The sequence below is a fragment of the Drosophila innubila genome, chromosome X (genome assembly GCF_004354385.1).
Source record: "Drosophila innubila isolate TH190305 chromosome X, UK_Dinn_1.0, whole genome shotgun sequence".
Lineage (NCBI taxonomy): Eukaryota > Metazoa > Arthropoda > Insecta > Diptera > Drosophilidae > Drosophila > Drosophila innubila.
In genome coordinates, this window is record NC_047626.1 from 11,500,889 (window position 1) to 11,527,393 (window position 26,505).

The 26,505-nt window shown below is 35.1% G+C and overlaps 7 protein-coding genes across 8 annotated transcripts; 3 read left to right on the plus strand and 4 right to left on the minus strand.

Annotated features, from left to right (window-relative positions):
• The first annotated feature begins 46 nt into the window (after positions 1–46).
• On the plus strand, positions 47–3,238 carry LOC117780522 (vesicle transport protein GOT1B). Of its 2 annotated transcripts, none has more exons than XM_034617082.1 (5): positions 47–144; positions 223–314; positions 396–557; positions 1,025–1,113; positions 2,931–3,238. In XM_034617082.1, the coding sequence occupies exons 1-4, from the start codon at positions 120–122 to the stop codon at positions 1,079–1,081; spliced, it is 336 nt and encodes a 111-aa protein (XP_034472973.1). In that variant the 5' UTR covers positions 47–119; the 3' UTR covers positions 1,082–1,113; positions 2,931–3,238. The 2 variants fall into 2 exon arrangements, with proteins under 2 accessions (XP_034472973.1, XP_034472982.1); XM_034617091.1 differs by having other exon boundaries at positions 396–540; positions 1,013–1,113.
• Positions 1,351–2,087, minus strand: LOC117780511 (cytochrome b-c1 complex subunit 7). Its single transcript, XM_034617071.1, has 3 exons — positions 1,946–2,087; positions 1,750–1,797; positions 1,351–1,685 (listed from the first exon to the last, which is right to left on the minus strand). Exons 1-3 carry the CDS (start codon positions 1,983–1,985, stop codon positions 1,438–1,440), a joined length of 336 nt encoding a protein of 111 aa, XP_034472962.1. The 5' UTR covers positions 1,986–2,087; the 3' UTR covers positions 1,351–1,437.
• A 562-nt stretch (positions 3,239–3,800) lies between the features above and the next one.
• On the minus strand, positions 3,801–9,993 carry LOC117780466 (ethanolamine kinase). The gene is made up of 5 exons (XM_034617019.1): positions 9,666–9,993; positions 7,334–7,721; positions 4,566–5,122; positions 4,009–4,458; positions 3,801–3,910 (listed from the first exon to the last, which is right to left on the minus strand). Exons 2-5 carry the CDS (start codon positions 7,718–7,720, stop codon positions 3,829–3,831), a joined length of 1,476 nt encoding a protein of 491 aa, XP_034472910.1. The 5' UTR covers position 7,721; positions 9,666–9,993; the 3' UTR covers positions 3,801–3,828.
• Positions 9,994–10,456: 463 nt separating this feature from the next.
• Positions 10,457–11,951, minus strand: LOC117780500 (proteasome subunit alpha type-7-1). Its single transcript, XM_034617060.1, has 3 exons — positions 11,743–11,951; positions 11,436–11,665; positions 10,457–11,024 (listed from the first exon to the last, which is right to left on the minus strand). The coding sequence occupies exons 1-3, from the start codon at positions 11,842–11,844 to the stop codon at positions 10,607–10,609; spliced, it is 750 nt and encodes a 249-aa protein (XP_034472951.1). The 5' UTR covers positions 11,845–11,951; the 3' UTR covers positions 10,457–10,606.
• Positions 11,952–14,991: 3,040 nt separating this feature from the next.
• On the plus strand, positions 14,992–23,303 carry LOC117780451 (katanin p80 WD40 repeat-containing subunit B1). Its single transcript, XM_034616995.1, has 10 exons — positions 14,992–15,374; positions 15,934–16,061; positions 16,342–16,559; positions 20,607–20,948; positions 21,014–21,149; positions 21,214–22,272; positions 22,344–22,513; positions 22,611–22,700; positions 22,760–22,834; positions 22,905–23,303. The coding sequence occupies exons 1-10, from the start codon at positions 15,335–15,337 to the stop codon at positions 23,137–23,139; spliced, it is 2,493 nt and encodes an 830-aa protein (XP_034472886.1). The 5' UTR covers positions 14,992–15,334; the 3' UTR covers positions 23,140–23,303.
• On the minus strand, positions 17,722–20,350 carry LOC117780459 (peroxisomal multifunctional enzyme type 2). The gene is made up of 3 exons (XM_034617007.1): positions 20,230–20,350; positions 19,072–19,869; positions 17,722–19,013 (listed from the first exon to the last, which is right to left on the minus strand). The coding sequence occupies exons 2-3, from the start codon at positions 19,775–19,777 to the stop codon at positions 17,926–17,928; spliced, it is 1,794 nt and encodes a 597-aa protein (XP_034472898.1). The 5' UTR covers positions 19,778–19,869; positions 20,230–20,350; the 3' UTR covers positions 17,722–17,925.
• An 888-nt stretch (positions 23,304–24,191) lies between the features above and the next one.
• LOC117786279 lies at positions 24,192–25,157 on the plus strand. The gene is made up of 2 exons (XM_034624455.1): positions 24,192–24,619; positions 24,680–25,157. Exons 1-2 carry the CDS (start codon positions 24,192–24,194, stop codon positions 25,155–25,157), a joined length of 906 nt encoding a protein of 301 aa, XP_034480346.1.
• The last annotated feature ends 1,348 nt before the right edge of the window (positions 25,158–26,505 follow it).

Here is a 26,505-nt window from a genome sequence, read left to right on the forward strand (position 1 = left end):
CAACATGCAACCCTGCCATGATTGTTTATATTCATAATAATGGAACATTTGGTGTTTACGTGGAATACACTTTATGCACTCTCTTATCCTTTTAAGCAAATATAACCAAAAACGACAGAATGATTGAAATTACAGATCTGCAAAGTATGTGCGACATTTAATTGTATTTGCTGGCATATTAATGCATTTAATTAACTTTATTAATTGCACACCTTTTTGCAGAAATCGGCATCGGTTTGGCTGGCTTTGGCATATCATTCTTATTTCTTGGCATGCTGCTGCTCTTCGATAAAGGCTTGCTTGCAATAGGAAACGTGCGTTGGATTCCAAATTGTCATATATGTGCAATTCATAAATGCTATCAACTGAATCTATATCTATTCCATTTATTCCAGATCCTTTTCATTGCGGGTCTTGGCTGCGTTATTGGCGTGGAGAGAACTCTACGCTTTTTCTTTCAACGTCATAAAGTTAAAGGCACAACAGCATTCTTTGGAGGAATTGTCATCGTGCTGCTTGGTTTTCCCATTATTGCATGCCATGAATTATGGTTGCACCTAAAAATCGGACATCAACACGTCAGTGTTCTCTTCCTCTTATTTTAGTCCGATCAAACTAGTTTTTTAAATGTAGGTGTTAATGTTGATCAAGAATACATATGTATATGTACTTTATGGGGTCTGCCACACCTCTTCTGCGCTTGTACAGGGTATAATAACTACTAGCTCTTAAATTTGTGTCCGAATCAAAAAGAAAGTTATAAAAATTTAATTAGCAAGCACATAATTTGAATAATTTTCATTTATACTTTGATATATCTAGGCGTCATTAGCATTTACCGCAGACTTTATCCTCAATTTCTATCATTTATTTATTTAAAATATGAAAATATCCCTTAATTACAATAGAAATACAAGTTTAATCAACAGTTGAGCGCAAATGCCAGTAAATCGGCAATAACTCGAGAAATCATCAAATTGCCGCTTTGCCAAACTGCAAGATTACTAATAACTTTTTATATTTATTTTCAGTGGCTTCTTCCCTGTTGCCATCAATTTTCTTGGCCGTGTGCCGGTTCTAGGATCACTTTTCAATCTACCATTTATGCAAAAGGTAAGATAAACCGGACAATCTAAACGCATAAGCACTCGAATTTAATAGTATGCATTCCAAACATGAGTTCCATCGCAACGATTAAATTAGTATTATTTACAAATTACATTTAAATTGATTGTCTGCTGCATTCCACTTTCTCAATTAAATTAAATCTCCCCACAATCCGATAAATAAAATTTAACGGCTATTTCTGAAAAAAAAATAATAGGTTGTCTATAATAGATAAAGGAAAAGTTAACCATAGGAGTTTTAATTTGAATCTAAGCTAATGTATTTGCAACATTTACAAGTCCAGTGAGAGTGACAGTGACAGAAATCAATTTAATGGTTCTTGTTCCAGTCCTCACGTTCCTCGCGCTCAGCCACAACCTCCTTCAGATAAGGTTCCAAGTACTTGACATCATCCTCATACTTTGTCCACTGTTCCTTGGGCAAAATCGTCTTAGTCATTGACAAATGCAATGCACGCATAATGCGGTAATTGCGCTCATCGTACAATTTACGGGGAAGGCGGCGGACAGCTTCCGTCACATCCTCGTTTTCGTAGAGGCAATCATCACGGTGCAGACCTATTCAAAACGATCAAATGACAATTACTTGCAAGCACTTGCATTTTGAACACTCCTTTCTTACCGTATTGATTGAATCCCGACAAATTGTAGGCCCACTTGCCCAGGTTGGCTGGAATAGAAATAGTGTGTGTGATAGGGATGGGGAATGTCAGAATTTATGTTACATATTTACGTAATCATTTTGGCACGCACCGTTATAGGTTGCGCTTTTTTTCAATTGCAATCAAATTGACTGCATTTATTAACCGCATACTTACAGAATACCATAGGTCCCTTCCTTGCAATATAGCTCGCCATGATTAATAATAAATCGTAATTTTAGGAAAGTCGCTTGCTTCTCTGCTCTCGTTCCCTTTTAGGTATGACAGCTGACAGTAGAAGCAGCGCTGCCAACTTGTTTTAATAGTTATGTCGCAACCAAAAACGGGCTGGCAGGCTTTGTTTGCGAATTTAGGCCCATTTTCATATTGTGATCAATTTCCAAAATGTATCAAAATTTGCAACTTCTATAATTTTAAAGCTAGAATTTGGAAAATTTGTGCAGAATTTTTGTTCAAGTTTTCGAATTAATTAAATTAAATTATATAACTTCTTCCCATGTGGCACCACGAGCTCCCAGTAATCATAAACAAATCCATCTTTATTTTGTTTAATTTTAAATTAAAAATGTTCATTAAACTGTTTATATTTTTTCAAATTATTGCTTAAAATCAGAAAAAATTTAAATGCCGCGCCGTTTGCATTTTTTGGTCATTTTTTTTAAACTTACGGCAACGCTTGATTCCCAAAAAAAGCAGACCAGGTTCCGGAAAATGGTCAATTCCCCATTTCCAGATCAAATTGCAGTTAACGATAGTTTAAACGTCTGGTAGCCTTTATTTTCAATTGAAATACAAAAATTTGTAACTTCTCCAAAATGTACATCTTATTTTTGCCTTTTTTTTAATTTTGTAGCTAGAATCATTGTCAGAAATTTGTAGTATGTTTAATGAAGACTAAATTATACAACTTAACCCCACCTTTTATCAGTTTTAATTTTCAAATAAAATTGTGTAATTAATTACACCAATTATATTGCTAAATTCAATGAATGTATAACAATTTATTTTTTATTTAAATTTCGCGCCATATTAATCTGGTCATCGTTAATGAACAAGTGAACTCCCTACTAACAGCAGTTAAATTCGAATTTGAGCGGAAACCTATTCTGTTTGTTAATTTGATTTTGTTTTTTAATTACAGATTGTACAAAAACTTGGTGGCGACGGAAATCGAACAAGAGTATAATATTAAAGAATATGTAGGAAGTACATTAAATTATACGAGAATAATTTTGTATAAATTAAATAAATTTGTTGTTGTGGAGAAAAAGAAAACAGTTTGTAAAACACAAAATGCTTATAGTATTCATAAATGTATATATAATTACATATATTGATTAATGGAAGCATCAGCGATCCTATAAACTGTAAATATGCTTAGTTTCTGTCTGCCTGTTTAATTTTTTTTTTAATCCTTAGTAAATCAATAAAGACTATTTACAACCCCGATTATGTATTACTTAATGGCAATGGAAGGAATTGATAATTTAGATCTGTCGATTTGTCAGATGAGTATTAATTCACACTCCGGTTGAGACTGTATGTATTGCCCTCTCTTTCGTTTTCAAGCTGTGCAACAGAGATGACTAGACACACCGATATATGAAACTTTGATCCGGGTGTTTCTACAAAAAAAATTTCGTTAAGCTATGTTCAAGTTTCCCTACTTGGAATTAATCAGATGTTGAGCTGTTAATGCATCGATATGAAAACTAAATATTTATGTTTATTTATTAATGACTACCAAATATCAATATACAAATTAAAGAACATATACAAATTCATTATATATATATGGATATACTATGGCTGAAATTGTGATACGGCACTGATTTCATTTGAGGAGAAGGATGAGGATTTTTTGTGAACACATATACACATGCACAACATATATCTCTATATAAAGTACATATATACTATGTAAATTGTACATATACATATCTTAAACAGCCATAGTCTATACATATATGTATATATACATATATAATAAGTACATCACTGGGTCACAGAATTGTGTTTCTTGAATATCGGGGATAAAATCATTTATTGTTCTTTGATGCAGTCAATGATAAGAATTCCTCCTTGCGAGCCAAATATTCATTGTAACGTAGAAATGCATAGCTGAAAATAAAGAGAGATTTAGTTAATGATATATAGTTTCAAATGGAATATTGTAAATTTGTATCTATATATATATATATATATAAATATTTATATACCCAACGTAATCAAAGTCAATAGTGGAATGCTCGGCTTGTAATAGAGACCAAACAGTCCAGAAGATGTGTGCTGCCAGTGCGAATTGATTCACTTGGACAAACAGATGTTCGACTTCCTCGTTCTGAATGTTGCTCCGCTGCAGATAACTCTCAAGGTAAACACGCAGCCATTTCAATTGAAATTCGCGTTTCGGATATCGTGTATAATCGACCTCATCGACTCCGCACATTTCCGCAAAATGATTACCAATATCAAAGGCTTGAAAATTGTAATCGGCATATTCATAGTCAATGAAATTAACCGCATTCATGCTCTTCGTGTATATTACATTTCCCAATAGCAAATCATTGTGGGAGAATACAATTGGACTCTCTAATGCCTCCAAGTATTTGTACAAGTTGTTAAACTCCTCACGCAGCCGGCCAATAGGTAAAAATGTTCCTTTCACTCTGCAAATCAAATGCAACATACATATATATGAGTGAGTATATATATTGATTGGATTGGATTGTTTGTAGTTTGTTTGTTTGTTTGTTTGGAAGATGGTTAGTATTACCTTTTGTGTTTATCAGCATCACTAAATCGTTCAGGTACTAAATCAAAAAAGCTTTGCGTCTTTTTCCAAATCATTGGCAATGGTTCATCATCGTTATTCTTTCGAACCACACGATGCATTTCGGCCATGCGACGTGCAACCAATGGCCAAATATCTGGAGATAGTACACTCTCAATATTTAAGGTGCTACCAGGTACGTATTCGTAAACGAGGCCATTCTTGAATGTTGCATAGAGCGATGGCGCCAAGCCGTATGTATGCAGTAATTGAAAATTTTGCGTTTCAGCTTTCCGATCGATCAATAGGTCCGTTTTATTGCCATAGACACGTACAAGGACTACGTTATCGGAGTATTGTACAGGTAAATGATCCGTTTCGTTTCTATCATTTGTTGTTGTAAATTCATCTTGTAATATAACCGGATCTTCCGATTGTACCGGCAATATTCTCTTCTGGGCATTGTTAATTGATAAATAGGACTCATCATTATCATTGCCCAATTTGGAACTATTGTGAAAACAGCCAACAAGCTTATTTGTTATGCCATCCGTAAATTTCTAGAGATACGAAACCAGGTGGAAGAGAAAAACAGAAAGAATCAAAACATTAGAATATTGACACTCATTGATATAATGGTTAATAATTAATTTATACTTATTACTTTTTAACGGTGCATAAATTGGACTCTACAAGTTTTTTATTGATACTACACAGATATACGCTAAGTGGCACTCCGATTTAAATACATACATATCAGCATACAGTTAGTCAAGTAATTGATTTGACAAATACATCAAATTTTGCGTATTTTTTTTTATTATTTTTAAAAATAGTATAGCAACTGTAATAATGTTTAAAAATCTATTTTTATTTGATTTGATTTAAGTCAAAGCATTTACTTGACTAACTGTAGGTAAATGATTTATGCACATATACGTGTATATGTATATACAGATGTTTGTTAGTAATTAAGGGCGATAAACTTTTTGACATTTGCAACCAGCTAGATCGCAAACAGTAAAGCCCCGAATGATAGGAAAGCACATGTGCTCATTAAACTCTACTTAAGTGTATTAAATACATACATATGTACATACGTATATACATACATCCGTATGCGTATGTCGTCGCACCATGTGCTTTAACGGGGTCCAGACATAACAATTTTTGATAAGCCGCAAAAGCATACGGCATAATCAAACGAAATTCTTGTGATTTAAAGTAGCCAACGTTACGGCTAAGAGAACTACATATGTATGTATGTATGTATGTACGTACACACGTGTATGTGATGTGATGTGATGTGTTGTGATGTGTATATGTCTATGTATGTATGCATGTGTTATCGCCGTGACATCGTCAACATCATTATCAAAACAAGTTATATTATATACATACTACATAGTATAGTAGTTCCTGTACATAACATATATAGTATATGCATTATAGAGATAGATAATCTTATAAATGAATGTACAAATATGTACAGCTCGTTTTTAGCACCCTTTAAGTAATATTTAGTCGAACCGGTTTGGTTTTTATTTCACTTTTTTTTTTTTTGTTTACACCAACTCCCGCTTCCATTATTCTGTTACGGATTCCCTCAATGTGAAACAAAGTTAATTTGATTTATAAACAACAGCTTTACATATTTATATTTCTCACAATACTCAAGGTAGTTAAACACGCCTTTAAAATCACAACAATGTTAGTTATTCGCAACTCAAATACCACTTAATTTTTGCTACTATTCATAAGCAGTGTTGTCGGAATTTCAAGGGCTAATATAGCGTAGTTTTCAACCAAAAAAAAGTAACTAGAAAAAGCTAAAAAAAAAAAGGTTAATTTTGTATAAGCTTATAATGCCGAAAATCAGATTGAAGTATTTATAATTCGAAATATTCCTTTTGTCTCTTAATGTTATAATGGACAGATCCTGAATCCTGAATATTATATATTTGCAGATCCTGAATTGATGTTAAAAAATTTGTAGTTTTTTCCATTTAGGTTTATAGTTATAAATTCTACTTTAAAAATTATGAAATTTGTTTTAAAAAACTGCGTAGTCTAGATAGATGACAAAATAGCTAAATTGGCAACACTGCTTATAAAGTTGTGCAAGCGACCCTGAATTTTTGTTTTTATAAACATGACTTCAGTTCTATTCAAAACAATGAATTAGTAATACAGTGGATATATATGAGTGTATATACTTATTTTTGTATTGTATTGTATGGTACGGGTTGGTAATACGTATAGTCGATTGTTGTTATTGAGTCAAGTTTAAGCGAGTAAATATCTAAGTAGTTCTAACTGGAAAGCCACGTGATGTGCATTGGGCATCAGGCATACCTTTAAATACATAAATTATAGTTGTACGGGTTGGAAATATTAATAAATGGATAGGATACATACACATATATGGGTTTTTTTGTTTGTTTTGTTTTTTTTTTTTTGAAAATGAGGTACAAGTAGTAGTCGCAAAAACTATGAAAGCCCAGAGAGAGACGAAGACAGAGACAGATATACATAAGTAGACAGATTGATAGAGCGAGAGCTTGAATTTACCATGTGCGCACATCTCTAGCAAGATATACTCTCATTGGAACACAACAATGGATCGGATATGGATATCTTGCAAAAGTAGAAAATGACATTGATGGTATTTCGATTGTTTCTTGCTTTTTAAAATTTTTTTGTATTTTTATTTTTATTTTATGGTTTTATTTCTGGAATTAATTAGGTAAATTTGAATAAAATTACTTTACCTTAAAATCAACGTGATTGAGGTTCCAATTCGGTCGAATTACTTTTAATATATCCTTAGCACCTTGAATAACATCAGCTTCTTCAACAAATATTGGAACAAATGGTACAATAGAATCTTTTGTTGTTGTTGTTGTTGTTGTTGTTGTTGTTGTATTATCCTCCTGCTTCTTTGTTGTTGGTCGAATATCACCCACGTTCTGTTCGCTTGAATACAAATTCAAGTTCGAGTTCGAATTCAAATTTGAATTCAAATTCAAATTGATTTGGTTCGATTGCTGTTTAACCGTTTGACGAACTAAAGATAAAGAATCTTTCATCACTTTAGGGTTGCCGCCACTTGTTGAAATCTGTCCTGTGTAACTGTTGCTCTTGGTTTCTGTGCCCATTCTATTTGTATTACAATGTGAAATACGAAAGTGTCAGGTCGGGTCAACACATACATACATACATACATAGAACCAAGACAAAAAAAAATATACATACATATACCTCAAAAAAGTGATCCAACATTTTTTTGTTACAATTACAAAAACAAAAAAATTTAAGAATAAAATTGTAAGCTACCAAAATAAGGATGGAACAGGACAGGAAACATAAATTTATAAATTCAACTAAGGAACATAAATATTAGGACAAGTAACTTTGATTTATTTGATTTTGGTAGAATTAGGGACACATAATATATTGATATTAATACACTCCTCGGCATATTATCTATCGTTTTAAGAGTAGTTGTGAAGTCTAACTTAAATATTTAACTATAGTTAGGAAAAATGGCATTTGCGTAAATGTTATTGATATATATTTGATTTTAATTCTTCCTAATTTTCGCCTTCTTAACATTTCTTCATATTTTCAATTGCTAATAACAATATTCCTTCATTTGGTTAATTCTTTTTTTAAATAACATGGTTTCTGATTTTGCTTTACTAGTATTTTTTTCCAAATTTTAATATTATGTGTCGAAATTCTTATTGGGAATCACATATATACGCAAGAAGAAATAAAAGCCAAGGATATAATATAGAAATAAGATAGGCCAAGACATTGGATGCATAGGATTATTACAATACGAATATGTGCTCCTAATTAGAATACTATCATAGAGAATTGTAGTCAGTCAAGTCGAAACTTTAATATGTTTTCAGTTGGAGGATAAGTTGTAATTCTATTACCATACTCAGTTTTACTGTAACAAATTCCTAGACTATGATATCATTTGCTGTAAAAAGCTTTTCAGGATAAGCAAGAAAGATGTATTTTTTTTAAGCCGGATATGCGGCAAAAAGGGCGTAAGAAACATTCAGAAATTATACATTTTGATATAGGTATATGGGTATATATATTCACATACATATTATGATGGTATTGACAATGTTATAAACAGATAAGGGGACAGGTCTTTTCAAAGGTGGCGTACTACTTGCGCCCTAGATAAGATTAGAATGTCTGTATGTATGTGCACACAACGATGTCATACATATGAACATACATATACAGAGAGATGTTAAGGAAAGCAAAAAGGAATAGGAATCCATTACATACGATTAATAATGCAACATAGAGTTAATAAAAAACCAAATTTCTACACATTAACATCATATATTCAAGTATTTCTATACATATATATATCGGCCTGTTGGCACTAGACATTTGTATCTATTTTGTTTTATTTCAGTTTGCTTCGCAATACGGAAACACAAATACACAAACTTTAAAGTTGATGCGTATGCACATATGTATGTACAATGTACATGAACATGTATGTATGTACATTTCAACGGATCTGTATGTACATATGCAATGCACATATGTATGCATGTGTGTACATTTCATATTCATATACACAGTATGCCAAGCAATTGTTTTGACACATAATATATTGCAAATAAAAAAAATTAAATACTATTCTTTTCATTTTATATACTTTCTTATTTTATTGCATTTGCTTAAGTTTCTGCGAGCAAGTTTAAAAAGGAAATAATGAGATGCACTGGGTTTAACAATTTTTAAAAATGAACAACAATTGTATGTGGATGTATTTTTGTTTGCCATATCAAAACAATTACTTGACATACTGTATACTTAGTAGGTACGTGGTCTTAACAACCGTTTAGTGCTTGATTAATTGATGCTGGCCTTATCTTTTCATTTTTCCTTTTTTTTTATTGTTTTTTGTTTGCAAATGTGAATGTACGCAATTTGCATATTTGCATGCATTAAAAAAAATAATGAAATAAATAAATAAAATGTGTACCAATATGTCAAGCGTCAACGAATGCAAACGCACACTGAGGTGATTTGTTATTTTACTACGAGTACACACGTTACCTTCGGGTATTGATTGTTTTTTAAAGAATAACACAAAAAGCCGCGAAAACCACACAACTAAATTATTGATTTTAGTCTGATGGTGTTGCTTGCTTTGGAATGACAGGCAAGGGAATGAATTGAATTAAATTGAATAGCGAAGCGATCCAGACGTTTTTCTCGTATAACAGCTGAAGTGTTAATATTTCTCGTTCTCGCTATTCGCTTTATACAATTTTATTATGTTGTTTTTTTTTTTTATTTTCTTGCTCAGCTCTCTCGCTTTGGACACACAACTTCCGACTGCGGATTGTAGTAGTTAGTGCAGGAAAAGACACCGATGTTATTATCGATATATCGAGTGTTTTGTTTTGTGCACCACTATCGATGGCGAATTACACTATCGATAGTGTCGCACCAATTATTTTCATCGTTAACATATATGAAGGAATTTCCGACAGCAGACAAATGGTGTTGCACAAATTATAATTGTGTTTTTTTTTGTTTGTTTACTATTTTAAGTTGTCAGTTTGAATTTTTTTAAGCTTATTATCAGCCCATAATGTTATCGCACAACTGTTGAGTACATTAACACTAATCGATATAATACAACTACAATCCTTACGATAGCTTTCTGATAATATCGTGTTGCTGGTTTTTCTTAAACAAATTCCCTCACATTTTGATTTTTTTGTTAAAATTTTATCCCAATGCAATTCATCAATAAATTTTATATGTACTTGGCTTAAATTCTTAACTAATTTGTTTATGACCGAAACCGAAACACCCGACCCTATTAAAGTTTATTTTCATCATGTGTATTTTCCACCATGTATTTTATACATATCCTTATAGATTTTTCATTTTACAGTATTTCAAATTTTACAAAAATATGAAATTAAAAAGATACCTCCGGTATGCCGAAAAGATGTTAAAGAACCTAGCAAACAGCTATTTGGGTATTACTTTTTCTGCTTTTTCTTTTCCAGCTCCTCTTCCTTCTCCTTTTCAATGATGTTCACATACTCCAATATAACATTGCGATCCAGCATTTTTAGGGGCTTGCCATTTTCCATAATGGCCACTTCCAAGTTATTTTGACCAGATTGAGCCACCTCAAGAAGAGCGCGAATTGCCAATTTAACGGCTCCACGTTCGGTGCTAACTTCCTCCTCGCGATACGTTTTCTCAAAGAATTCGCGAACTGTTTTGGCTGAACGTCCGGTTGCATTGGCTTTGTATTCATAGAATATGCCAGATGGTTCTGTCTGGAATAGATGGGGAGAACCATCAGCGTCAAAGCCCCCAATGAGGCATGAAATGCCAAATGGACGACGTCCATTGCTCTGAGTGTACTTTTGTTTCAGTTGTGCGATATATCTGCAAGAATCAATCAAAATCTATTTAATAAATGATTGGATGAAATCCCATTGGGACTTTAGCTTAATCAATCGAGTCAATATAATTCACTTCGTATGAACGAATGAATCTCAGAGGCGGTAAGAGTGCAAAACACCAAATTTGGTAGGTAATCTCTGTCCTAATGAGTCGAGATTTGGCACAGTTGCTCTCGTTTAGTTACGAATTTTGACAGTTCGAAAGCCAAGAGAGCACTTTTGATTGTTTAACTATCTCAGCTGTCAACGAAGCTGTCACTTTATAAAAATACACCTTGGACCAGGGTATCTCATAGTCGAGCCTCTTTGACAGCGACTTTCATACTTTGGATGTTCGGGTGTGTACGTGATTTGTACAATATAATTACAGGGTCTCTCAGAGTGGTGCTCTTACCTGGTAATGTACTCGAGGGTCACTGGATCCTCAACGTTAAGGCGATGACTCTGGCACTCGACCTGAGCACGGTTAATGAGAATGCGTGCATCTGCAGTTAAGCCCGCAAAAGCCATCACAACGTGATGATCAAGTACGCAAATCTTACGAACTGTGCGATCTTCCTGTAGCTTGACGACCGATTTCTTCTCAACGCCTAGGACGACACAGTTGCCGCCACGAACGCCAACCTGAATTATAATTGGATATACACAATTAACTTATTTTGAATGCACACACAAAAAGAAACACAACAAATGAGACTTACCGCTGTTGAACCCTTGCGAACCGCTTCTTGGGCATATTCAACCTGAAGTAAATGGCCGTCGGGTGAGAAAATAGTTACAGCACGATCGTAACGTGAAGACATCTTTAGTTAATTTATTAGATTATTGTAAAACAAAATATTTATTAAGAGTCTTTCGAAATAATGCAGTCGGCAAATTTTCGTATCGCAATGATGATGCTTTTTTGGACGAATGCCTGCTGGTGACTTAGAGTTGTCATCAATTTTGAAGTTTCGATAACGATTGCCGATCAATTTCATGGCTTTTATCAGTCTGGCAACTTTGATACTATTTCGAAAAAATCTCTAACTAGGTGGCAGCAGAAATAAAACTAAAATACTATATGGTAGCCCTGGTCATCCTAGATAAATAGTTCGGCGCGATGTCTTAATATTAAAAATTAATTACTTTAACAACTGCCATTATTTTAACGCGTGGTGTGTGTTGGCTACCCTTCGGCTCTCTTATTTCAAATGTCAGGGGCCAGTGCTACCATACATTTCAAGACTATGGCGCCAGCTTATGTCAATACATTTTTGCTAAATTAAAAATACGAAATATTGATAATTTGAACAAAAATTCTGCACAAGTTTTAAAAATTCTAGCTTTAAATTTATAGAAGTGGCATAGTTTGATACTTTTTGGAAATTGATCACAATATGAAAGTGGTCCTAGGTCCGTGAGCCAAGCCTGCCAGCCCATTTTTTTGTTGTGACATGACTAAGAAAAGTTGGCAGCACTTCCACAACATTTGTAGTGTATTGGTCGTAACTTATTTATTTATTTTTTAAATTTCTTTATCGCTGTTTGAAATGCGACGATAATCGCTTATCAACCAAAAGATAACCGAGCAATGACTGTGCCTCCGTTTAATGTAAAATATTACTTCAAAGAAGAATTGGCCTACACGGAAGATCATGTGTTGGTGAATAATTTGTTTTTAAAGAATATCAAAGAAGGGCTGAAGGAGCAGCAGATTCAATAGTATTTCGAGACATTTGGATACGTTGAACAATTGCATCTGTTTCCGAGTGAAAATAAAGAAAGAACTGGCTACGTTGTTTTTGAGAATCCTCGACATGCTGCCAATGCATTGAAGAGAGAGTCCCATGATGTCAACGAAGGCCGCATAACAGTCCAGCCAATTTACAGTTGGCTTCAAACAGATGCCGAGAAAATGCCGGATAAACCGGATAATGTGGATCCCAATGAAACTGTTGCCGTTATGAAATTGAACGATTATTGCCTGGAACATATATTCCGGCAATTATCGATATCTGATCGCATTCACATTGCACGCACCTGTTATCGTTTTCGATACATATATGAGGGAATGTCGCCGATCCTGGACAAATCTATCGATTTGGAATTATTTGAAGAAATGACTGCGTGGCAGCTGCGTGATTTTTTTCAACTTTCCGGACGAAATGTGCAGCAAATTAAAGGAAGAATACCAGATAAACACTATAAACTCGTGTGCGAATTAATTGGCAAGAATTGCATTAATTTACAGTCAATGGAAATCTATGAAAACACAACGTACAACATATTTCAAATGTTTCCAAAACTAGACAGTCTTCAAAATCTGGAAATACTTTACGAAGGTCTCACCAGTAAAGATTTGCAAGTAATCAGGCATTTAAATCAGCTTAAGAAACTGTATATTTTCGACATTGAAATTATGAGTGCAGAGCATTTTAATTGTTTGCCAAAGTCTATAGATTCACTGACTCTGGAATACTCCGAGCCACAGCAGCACTCGGAATTGTTGAATATAATATTTGGTAGGCTACCGCTGCTTAAGGAATTACACATGCCAGTCTTTATTCTCGAATCCCCATGTATTCAGCAGCTTTTCAACAACAATTGCTGTAAATTCTTGGAGTCTTTTTTCGTTGGCTGTGGAAATCAAGTGCTTGATGAATATAAACACATTGCAAGGCTGCCAAGCCTTAAGAAACTACAATTGAACATCTATGATCGCGATGTAATTGCGTTGCCTTTAATAATAATGACATGGCTGGTGGACCACAAGTCCAAGCAGTTGGAATATCTCGAAATAGATGGATTTTTTGGAAACTGTACCAATGTCGAGATACTTTCAGAGATTGGAAAACTGAGCGCGTTGCGTACGCTGATTTTGCCAGACTGTGATGTGATCACCGATCGTAAATTAGAGTCATTATTTACACTGCAAGAACTGACAGAAATCAATATCAGATATAGCACGGAAATCACTGACAATGGGGTACTCCGACTGATCCTGGCCTGTCCCAAGTTGCAAGTGTTGCATCTGAATGGTTGCAGGCAACTCACCGACAAGCTTCTTCATGATATTATTTTCAATCTACAAAACAATCAACATCATCGTCCGCTTCCTATTAAACTATTTATGTCTTGCACCAAAGTCAATAAATTTACATTACTAAATGCGGGTGTGGCTGCCAGGAATATAATCGATGTCATTTTTTAAATACATACGTGTATATACGAAATATTACGGAAGAACTTTACATTTTGTGATTACAAGAATTAAAAACCATTTTGATTTTGTTTTATTAAATTGACAAACAATATGGTTAACATATATGTATAATAAACAATATATTTTATTTATTACTGTGTTTATCCATTAAAAAATATATATTACACGTACATATACATTTTAAAAATAACTTTTTTTTTAACTTGCTTCTTAGAACATTTTTTTAGCTTTTCTTAACTTTGAAGCAAGAATTTGTTTGTATTTTTTATTATTAATTTGTAATTTCTTATTAAATTTGTCATAATTGCTTTTAATCCTTGTTTAAAGAATTTTTTGTTAGATTTTTAAATTGCGCGCGCAGTTTCAAGAGCTGCCAGGCTGCTTGCACTTTAATTGCATAGAAAGGCTGCCAGCCGTTTATTTAAGCTATCGGTAATTCTGTCTGCTTGGATTCAAGGTTGCCACATCGTTTTTGGATTCAGGGCTGCCACTTGAACTTTTTCAGAACTAAACTACTCAACCACTGTGGCCAGCGTTTTTGAGGAATAAATAGCTGTTCGTGGCTGGAAAGCATCTAAATTTAGTTTTGTGGGCACTTTTGCACAAAAATATTAATAGCAAAACTTAGCTGAAAATATAGTAAGAAATTGCCACATATCCAGCTAATTACAATTTTGAAATTTTTTTTGCAAACGAACTCTGAAATAAAGCCAGAACTAGCTATAAAATAGCCAAGTTGGCAACAGTGTACACAACTCTAATATATATAATGTGCATTTGTTTTGTCTACAAAAATTGTCTGATTTATCGTTATTTAATGGACAGTTAGTTGTATAATAATATCCACGGTATTAACCATGTAAATCGGTGTTGTTGCGTCTGTTGAAACACGTTGATGATTATTTGTATTTGTACCAGAAGTAGTATTAGACATTCAACAAAAAGAGACAGCGGACAGCTGATCCGACTCAACTCAAACCCAAAATTATCACACCTGCGACAAAATAAAATAAAATATTTACAATATTGCCACTTAAAGTTAACCAAAACGCTGTCAACATAAACATACAACAATAACGTCAATTCGCATGGAAATGGCGCTGCCAAGGAATCTAGTAGCAAAGATCTGTAAGTAAAATAGAATTGTGCCTCCTATGAAAGTGGTTCTCATACATACTTATTAGACTACTACATGCAATACATATGCACAGCAAAACGTATCGGACGAGTGTTGCTCCAATTGTGTGCGTGTGGTATGTTTAGCCTATTTCTACAGTGGCTCTCAGCTAATATGATTCACTACACTTTGACCAGGTTTGGTTTTTTTTGTTGTCTTTAACAAGACACATGAAATGAAACCTTAATTCAAAAATCTACGTTTACACTTTGCTTATATCAACTTTCTATCAGAAGATAAACTTATTGTAATATGTAGGAATCGTGGGTATAATAAGCTGGGAGTCACTGTATATGTTGTATAGGAAGCTTGCAAAGAAATTCATGTGGGATGCAGGCCTTGTAAGGAGTTTATTTGTTTATGTGTATGTATTAGATCTATGTTCAGATGAGGTCACAATAACAATAACAATAACGACTACCATAGATAGATAGATAACATAATTCAACGAGATACATTATCTAACTAGTTAACACATTGCTAAAATACGTTTATTTATTTCCTAAATAGTTGACATTAAGGCTCACAATGATAAGGTGACGAGCCTCGATCTTGGAGAGACGGGACGAGTGCTGGTCACTGGAGGCGAGGATCGCAATGTAAATCTCTGGGCAATTGGTCAGGATGAGTGCTTCATGGTTCGTATAATATTGTTGTTGTTTGTAATCAAGACTGCAAACCTGTATAATAAACAGAATCTTAAAAAATAACCACCTTTCTGAAAATAAAGGTTCAACTTGGAAAAAGAATATTGTAAATATTACTATATAATATTTTTTTACCTTGAAAAATTGTAAAATCACTAATTTTTGTGAAACGAAAACTCTCTTTAAAAATTTTTAAGGTTTGTAGTCTTGACTATAATATTACACATTTCCTTTTGCTTAAGAGGCTAATTCAGAACTTTCTTAATTACAGTCTCTAACGGGTCACAATCGTTCGATTGAATGCGTTCGCTTTGCCTATAAGGATAATTTTGTATATTCAGCCGATGATATTGGCATCATACGTCGATGGGATCTAAATGCCCAAATGATTTATTCAACATTGAATGGACACATGAAAAGTGTCAGAACCTTGGATTTTAATCCATCTGGAGAGTATGTGGTGTCTGGAAGTAATGACACAACTGTCAGGTAAGTGCAAAGCATCACTTTTCAATATCGTATAATCACTTACTGAGTTCTGATTTCAAACTGTTGATATTGATATCAATATTTATAGCGTAATTTGAAGACATCAAGGGGGGATTACGTGTCTAAATAGTGGGCGTCTAAACATACAAACTGAAAAGTTAATAGCCAACGTTTCTTAGTCATCACTCTTTCCCTAGTTAGCTGATTTACCAATAAATCGAATCTGATGCCAACGACAGGTGTGCTGCCTTGCATTTATAATATCATAATAGCTATATACTTATTATCATAATTGCTTATAATTCTTTAAAGAAAACTCACAAATGCTGTGGAATAACTTATAATTGATCATTGCAGTCATTTCCAGTATCATTTATAGTTTAGAAAGAGATGTCAGCACTATTGCTCTCTCTCTCTCTTATGCATACGTGACCCAAAATGATAAGCGTCTAGTCATCTTTTAGTTTAGTGCATTTTATTAATACTCTTAAATATCAAATAAACATCTGAGTCACTCTGTTGTTGGCCCAGTTTATATGATTTGAGATTGTAGGGAAACTTTTTTTTTCTTTTTTATCAGCAAATTAACGGTTGAGTTATTCAACAAACTTTAAATGTGCCATAGAAAACGACTACAAAATAGTTCTTACTTATTTTAAAATTATTTCAATATTATAAGCAGAATCTGATTATTATTGAGGATTATATAACATAAAAACAAATAAGTACGCTACAGTCGAGTCTACTCAACTGTGACATGCTCTGTAGTCAGTGTTATCTTTTTCCCTGACCCGTTGCTTTGTAAAATTTGTTTTTAAATAAGTTTTGGGATTTTTTTATTCAATCAGGATGAAATTTGCAGCAGAGTTTCCAAATTCGATTTGTAAAATACACCCCAAAACTTAATGCTGTAGTAAATCAATAGTGAAAACAAGCTCTTTTTCAATTTACTGTTTTTAGTTTTTTTCAATAGAAAATTCTAAGATAAGAAAAAAAACTGCTTGCAAATATAGGAATATATTCACCCGATTTGGTAGCTTAGCTCTTATTGTAACTGAGAACTAGACACATTCTTCTTCTTCAAATAACGCACATTTACCTATAAAAGATAGACCTTTATATCATTTAAGTCCAATGTCTTAAAAAAACTAGCAAACGATTTTAAGAAAAATAATCATTTATTCAAAAAGACACAAATGACGAAACAAAATCTCAACATTTTTATGTATAATATATATATTATGATATTGCAATATATCCACCACCCGCTGGTTAAGTTGTAATGTGGATATTAAGGGTTTAAGTGCGTTTGTTTTACATTCGTTGAATGGAATTATATAAATTTGTAAGGGGCACAGTTTGGCAATTACAATTTGGCCTTCGACACCTCCTTCAAGTCAACATAGGCACCGGAGATGACCTCCTTGCCGGTCTCAACGACAATGGTGCGGAATAGAATGCGTTTGCCTTGCTGCCACATATCAATCTTGAGGGTTTGTCCCGGCAGAACGGGTCCAGAGAAACGCACTTTAACAGCCTTGAAGAGCGTACTGTCGTTGTTGGCATATTGGCTCAACACGGCTCTGACCGAGAATCCCAGGGAGCAGAGTCCATGCAAGATGGGTGTCTTGAAGCCGGAGAGGCGAGCAAAGTTGGGATCAATATGCAATGGATTCAGATCACCAGATAGACGATAGAGAGCTGCCTGATCGTCGTCTGTCTTGTACTGAATCGATGAATCGGGGGCACGACTTGGGGCAGCAATAAGTGGCACAACGCCGGCAATCGGCTCCTTTTTGCCACCAAATTTACCAGCGCCAACAACAAAGACAGCGCTTTGATTCTTCACCAGCTGGCGACCACTCTCATCATATGAGATACAATCGGTGACCACCACGGCACCGGATCCCTTGTCCATGACATCGAATACCTTGCCTTTGGTTACCAGCTGTCCACCGGTTGGCAGATCATCCAAGATTTCCAAATACTGCTCGCCGTGCAAAATGTTGGACAAATCCGATTGACTGTTGGGCAATGCGCTGCTGACCAATGAGCTGGACATGGTCAGCATAAGTCCGGGCATCACAAAGAACGATGGAATCGGTGAAAAGTCGGCATCGTTCTCATACAAAAAGCGCATATCATTGCTGTTCTTGGTGGAGGCACCAATGCCCAAGGCATAAAGTATCAGCTCCCTGTTGCCAAATGAGAAGGTATCCTCGACGGCATCCTTATCGCCAGACTTGAGTTTCTCTAGCACCTCCATCAATGAAGCAGATGCCTCAGCATTGGAATTCCAATGCTTGGCCTGTGACATATCCGTCACCTGATTCCAGGCATTCTGCACATACTCCAGTGTGACAGAGTCCTCCAGAGATGGACGCAACACGGATCCCTTGCCACGCACCGTGTGCACCTTGGTTGCCCAGCCGGCGGCGCTTTCAATGTAGCTGCCTGTCAATTGGATAATTGATAATTAAGTCTGTTATTTGTCAAGGGCATATCCACTTACCATTGTCCGTGCAGGACTCGTGGCACAAGTAGACAACAACGGGGGCAATCAGACTGGGCTTCAGCTCGTTGAAGAGTATGTCGGGCAAGATGCCCTCAGTCATGCGACTGGCGGCTGTTGGAATGATGACATTGCAGTAAACGTTATTTTTCTGACCCTCAATGGCGACCGTATTGGCCAATCCCACTTGTCCCATTTTGGCCGCCGAGTAGTTGGCCTGCCCGAAATTGCCATAAATGCCCGAATTGGATGAGGTCATGATGATGCGTCCGAAATTCTGCTTCTTCATGTGGGGAAATGCGGCCTGGGTGCATTTGAAACTGCCCTTAAGATGCACATCGTGCACTAGATTCCAATCCTGTTCAGTTGTCTTGATAATGCTGCGATCCCTCAAGATGCCAGCATTGTTAATAAGTATGTCCACACGGCCGTATGCCTTGATGGCCGTATCGATGACCTTTGCACCGTCAATTACCGAATTGTAGTCGGCAACAGCTTCGCCACCATTCTTGCGAATCTCATCGACCACAACATCGGCGGCACGTTGAGAGGCACCTTCGCCCACATGGCTGCCACCCAGATCATTGACCACAACCTTGGCACCTCGCGAGGCCAACAGCAAGGCATATTCCCGGCCAAGTCCGGCTCCAGCGCCGGTCACAACCGCGACGCGTCCATCAAAGCGCAATTTCGATGCCGAAGACATGTTATTATTATTGTTCTTGTATTGTAAATAAACTTGTACTCTGCTATTCAATCTGGTTCAAGCAACAGCCGATTGTGTTGTGAGTGAGGCACCTGTGTGTATAAAAGAAAAGTTAAAAAGGTCTGCACAGACATACAATATCGATATCAATAGATTAAGTTCACATATGTATATATATATATATAAGAATGTTTGCACAATCTCTCTTGCGATAAACCTGTCTGGAGTATGTGAATTATAAATTAGTTTAATGTTTGGTCCAAGTCCAATGGGTTCACAAAACGAAAAAAGCAATTAAACTTTACCAAAAACAATGCATATGTATGTTAAATATGTACAAATTGAAGACACACACAATCACAGCAAGAAGTCTTTGCTTTGTTTTTTTTTTACCTGTCAAGAGTATTGGCAGACAACTTACACCTCTTGTACGTTTTATGTGAATAAATTACCTTTGCAACAAGTATTTCCTCTTGGACCCAAACGATTATCTTTGTATCGTCGGTACAAAGTGCACTAGAAATTGATAAGAATGGAAAAGCAATGCAAACACAAATCGGATTATGACCGTAGGTTGACAACAACAGTGCTGCCAACTCGCTTTTTTTTATATCATGGTGGCAACCTTTGATAAAAATTTGATATAACTAAGTTGGCAGTTCTGTTTCAATTGGCAGTGCTGCCACTGAACTTATCGATAGGAGTAAATCGATTATTTATTTAAATTTAAAATTGTTTTGCAAAACTGGCTAATTAATTTAATGTTCTAAGAATAAGATTGTAGTGCAAATGTAAATAACTTAATTTCAATGTAAAATATTACTTCTAGACTCTGGGACGTACAAAATGAAAATAAGTGCATTAAAGTTTGCAAAGGACACATTTCGCACGTGAACTCTGTGAAATTTTCGCCAGATGGTCTATGGATTGCTTCCGCTGGCCTGGAAGGATCGATTTTAATCTGGGACATACGAAAAAGCAAGCAAATAATGGAATTCATTGCCGAGCCGCCCGTTACGGCCATCACATGCATTCAGTTCCATCCATTTGAGTTTTTACTGGCGGCAGGACGAGTTGACGGTACAGTGTCCATCTATGATTTGGAACACCAGCAGCTTGTGTCGCAGACAACTCATGTCTATGGCCAAGCAATCAAGTGCATTACATTTAGGTAATTATAAATCTTTAATATGAGTTGTTTGGCATTTACACATTAAAATTTCCTTTGATTTCTAGTGAAAATGGCGAGTGCCTGTTTGTGGGAAGCGCTGCGGGAATATCTGTGATTGGCTGGGAACCAGATCGTGAATTAGACCATATCAAGGGTACATGGGCCTCATTGGCCGACATGAAAGTTGTTAAAAACAAGCTTGTAAGTATAACTGACTCCGTTTATTGTCAGTAAATATATGCTTATATAAAATATTGTCTTTCAGATTTGTGGCTGCCATGATATTGATACTGTATCGATAAATACAGTAAGCCTTGACCGTGTGATACCGTTCTATAATCCGCCCAACACTCAACAAAGTTTTAAGCATAACTCAACAAGCCGGAAGAGTTTCTCGCGTGGCAATCAAAAGTTTCGATTGTCATTGGGCGGTGGATCAAAGCCGGCCAAAGTTGAGGAGGAGCATGAAGACAATAAAAGCCAAACTTATGATGAGCTATCATCACCGAACCTCAGTCTGGAGGTTGTCAATGAGGCGGCATTGGAACAGATTGAGACATCGCCAATGTCGTCCATACACCACATACCACAGACAATTGGTTCATCCATGGAGGCCACATATAATGCGGGAGGAGGCGTAGATGCTTCACTGAAGCATAATAAGTTTGCCCGAGTGCCAGACAATCTACCATTTAATATAGAAACAAATTATAGTTATGGCATGGATATGGGATCCAGTCGTATGTTAAATACCAATGGGCCAAGCTCATTACATGTATCGGATCTATATGATATATATTCGATTGAGAAGGGTGATGTTGAGTACAATCCAAATGATAGTAATCCACCGATTCTAACCAATTATGATAATTATGAGATGGCCGAGGATTTTCCAGTTAATCAGAATCATAATCAGATCAATTATAACAAGCCAATTATACCAGCAGCTTCAACAATCAATGCCTCATCGAAGTCGATCAAAAAGACAACAACGAATGTGCACAAAAGGAGCACGGCAATTAGCAATACCAAACAGACATCAACGGCAATCTTTGGCAATAATAAACTCGGCCAAACATCATCGGTTAGCTCTATGGAATTGCATAAGCTCGATGATAATATGGTACTCAAGAAATCATCATCTTCAAATGTGGTTAACAAAAACAAACGTGTGATGGGCCAAAATCAGAGCCAGTTCTACAAGGAGAACACACAGCAAAAGAACATTAATGTTGAGATCATAACTAAGCCCCCAATGAGATCCCGTACAACACTAGATATGCGTTCAACGCATCAATCAAAGACTCAGGAGAAGCATACACATGTAAGTAATTGTATTGAAAATGTATTTATAAATCAATTGATAAAACTAATGTTTATCATTTATATTTATAGCAGCAAATGAACTATCGTCCAGATTTGATACCTACCTCAGGCAAGAATATGAATCGTAATTTCATTGATGATCATTATGAGTTCGATGCACTCTCAAGATACCATGAAACCCTTCTTCAGGAATTGAGCAATCGGCAGGCTAGTCTTGATCTGTTACGTAACTCGACTCGGTGAGCATTAAATAATATATTATAATTAGCTTTCAAGAAAATTAAGTTGTCAATGTAATCTTACATCCCTTATTTACTAATTGCTAATTACTTTTAGCTCACATGATGTTCTTGGTGCACTGAGGATGGCTAAAAGTAGTGGACGATCTATATTTATAGACCTACTAGGGGCAATAATTGAAAAACCGTAAGTGATAGCTGAATTCCTATTTCAACAATTAATAAAATTATATTTATATTTTTCAGTTCATCGTGGAATTTAGATTTTTGTTTATTTGTTTTACCAGAGATCTATGAACTTTTGCAAAGTCAACACAAATTGTAAGTTTTCGATTCATATCATTGAGAAAACGAAAATTTACTAAGTGTTTTAATACATTTTTAATTGCAGTCATTTCACAAGAGCTTGCGATACTTTACGTATCATTTTATCAAACTTCTTGCCAACGATCCAGGAGAATCTTGATTCTTGGGCAGCAAATGGCTTGGGTGTGGATGTTACCAGAGAGGATCGTCAGCGGAAGTGTTTAGAATGCCAAAGATGGCTGTTGCAAATTAAAAATCTGCCCGAAACTGTACACTTTGGGTCATCGCTGTCGCAGTTACAAAATATAATAGTATTTTAAAAACTATTATTTATGCAGATTTAGTTGTAAATTGTCCAGCATTACAAATGATTTAAAAACTATTATTAATTTGTTATTGAAACTAATTTATATAACTACTATTAACCTTTAAGACTTCATAATTTTCAATTAAAAATATAAAAAAAACATCCATATTTCTGATATATATATTAGATATTTTTTAGTATGTTTTTAAACTAAAGTTTTTGCGATGTGGGATTCTACGTATTGGAACAAACTTTGGCTCAAACCAAAAAAGTATCAACGGGCATTATGATAATGATGATAATGGAAACTGTTAAGTGTATCAAAAAAATATATTTAGTTCTTGTTCCAGCTGAACGCTTTAATTTCTATCGGGGGTTCGAATCTCGGACTCTTAATGACTCTTATTATTCTATATGCAAATGTAAAAGTGCATCATTCAATCGCATGTGGCACAAGTGCCACGTGCAACCAACCGTGGCATGGACAAGTTCGTATCATTGTGAAAGCCCTATGTTGCTCTCTATACAATCCAAATGCATTTTTTTAAATGTCAACAAAACGCTGTCAATTTCAGGTGGCACTCCTAAATATAACTCCCTATGTGGCGTCTATCAAATACTCTTACCTGCCATAACATTTTAAACATATTATATTTACTTAATATATAGTTCTACAACATTTAAGTGCAAATTTCCAACTGGACGGCAAATAAATATGTAGATTTTAATCACTTCAGCTTATATACTTAATTTCATGAGAATCACGTAAACATTTGCTGAGATCGTTGAGTCGAGTTGGTGTAAAAACATTATAGGGTATACAATTTGCTGCTTCACTTGAATTGTGCACTCTTGCGATTCACAGATTCAATAGAATGGACATAGAATTTAATAGAAACGGTCAAAAACAACAATTCCCTTTGAAGTTAAACTTACCATGTCGCCGGATCATTGTTGGACAGAGTTCTTTTTTTTTATGTTGCGATCTATCGATATGATCATTGGATTCAGTCTGTTTTGATCAACGAGCGCATTCGGTTGGATTTCCATTCGCAAACTGCAAAAATGGAACAAAGGCAATTTATATTCATCTGCTCCGTGCTTATTCTGATAATACTTTGCGTCTATGCTGATCCTGGATATGATCATCTAAATCGTAATGCCGAAATGGAAAACGTGGAGGGTATTATTGATGTGGAGTCCACGGAGCCAGTGGATTCTACTCAGGTAAAGGCGATTAGTCGAATGGGCAAACCTTCGGCTGGATATGCCGACTATGATTATTATAATGTTAGACGTCCGATCGAGCCTTCGTCTGGGGATAATGATCTTAGTGGATCGTCGGCAATTCGAGTGGCAAGTGGAGAATCGAATCGTCGACCTGTGAATGAAATGAACGTCAAATCGTTGCCCTGGTACGGTCAATATTCCGGCAAATCGCTAGCCATGTACCCCTCCAGGTCCTACGATCCTTATATCAGACGTTACGATAGGTAAGTTTTAGTTCAAGCCTGAATCCATCTTGACGTGCATTTATTTTAATTATCTCGCAGATTCGATGAGCAGTATCATCGTGCTTATCCGCAATACTTTGAGGACATGTATGTACATCGGCAACGCTATGATCCATATGATAGCTATAGTCCTCGAGTTCCGCAATATCCCGAGCCGTATCTGATGTATCCCGATCGTCAGTTGGATACACCACAGCCCAGGGATTACATCAAGTCCCGACGCGGCTATATTGATGAGCCAATGCCAATGCCTGCCCTCGACTCCTATAGCAGTAAATACGCTCCCTCTAAGCTGCCACATCAGCTGGTGTCGCCCCGAAGTGAACGTGTCGTCTATTATGCTCATCTTCCCGAAATTGTTCGTACTCCTTACGATATGAGCGTCCCACGAACGGATCGAAATGGGGCAGCTGCGGCTCTCGTTGCGCCAGTTCCCTATAAACTGAATAAAAAGAAGATCAAGAATCTGCCCAGAGCATCTACCGATAATTCTACCAATTACAAGCAAATGTTTTAGCTCCACAAAATAACAGAAATCTAACAAATTTAAGTTAAATTTTTTTTTTAATATTTGTTCAATTGATTTAAGAAACTTAAGAATCTTATTTCTTTTTTAAATTTGCATCTTAATATGAAAAATTTAAGCAACAACTTTTAATTCTAATACTTAGCCTAAACTCAATTATGTAAAAGTATTTAAAAACTTTTTTTTTTTAGCAGGAAAGTTTTTTCTAGACTTTGCAATAATATATATAAGACTTTCATATAAGACTTTTATTATGAGACAAAACTAAAATTGTATTAATCAAATCCTTCTTTTATTAATACCACATTATTTGAAAAACTCTACACATAAACATATATACCATATTGTGAATGTATCATTATGTTCAACAGGATTGATAATTTTTAATTTTAGTTTTTTTTTGTTTTCAGCAATGTAGTTCTTAAGATTTAAATTTTTCTGAAAACTACGAAATTTCGTAAAAATATTTTTTTTTAAATAAACCAAACTTTATACTATCAAAGTATGCAATTTTAAAATATTTTTTAGACTAAGTAAAGTAAAATGATTTAAAATTTCTAAGTATATTGATGAATTTCAATACTTAACTTTGTTGTTTAACAACTTTAGTAAGGGATTAAAGTTGTCTTTAAAACTGGGTCCGTAGTAATATTGATCATTTTGAGAAAAATCTTACGATAATCACAAAAATTGTTGTATTTTTTATAGGATAAAAATATTATATTATTTTTGTATATTTTATTACATTTTATAATACCTAAATAGTTCTTTAGCAGATTTGTAAATATCTTAAAAGCAGAAGTCGTTGAAGAGGGATGCTTTCGTGATTTACCTGCTGTTTTCCGCTACCAATTTAAGGCGACAACTTTTGTGCCAAAAAGGACATTTTATACATGTGTGTGAGTAATAGTGTGTGTGTTTGAGTTTATTTGACTGTTGGTAAAGCCCAGAACTGGAGCATTTCATCAAGTCTTTACCCAGGAGTCTCGTTAATTACACAATTCCATTATTTCTGCTTGGTGGATAGTAAAGTTTTGCGATTTCTGCAATTTAACTTTCCCGCTGCTTCTGCACAAAACAAAGAGACAGAGAGAAACAAGAAGACGATAGATGAAGATGTGGTATGGGAATGCGAATGGGAATGGGAATGGAAAGAAAGATACGTAATTATGTGCTTATGCACGTGGTCCATGGACACATTCATCTGAAGGCATCACAAGAGCAATAATTCTACATATGTATGTACTTCCCCCTCAACCTGACTTGACAAACCCGCAGTCAAACACCACAAGAACAGTAACAACATTTAGAAAAAACAAAGGACAACAAATACTTGTGT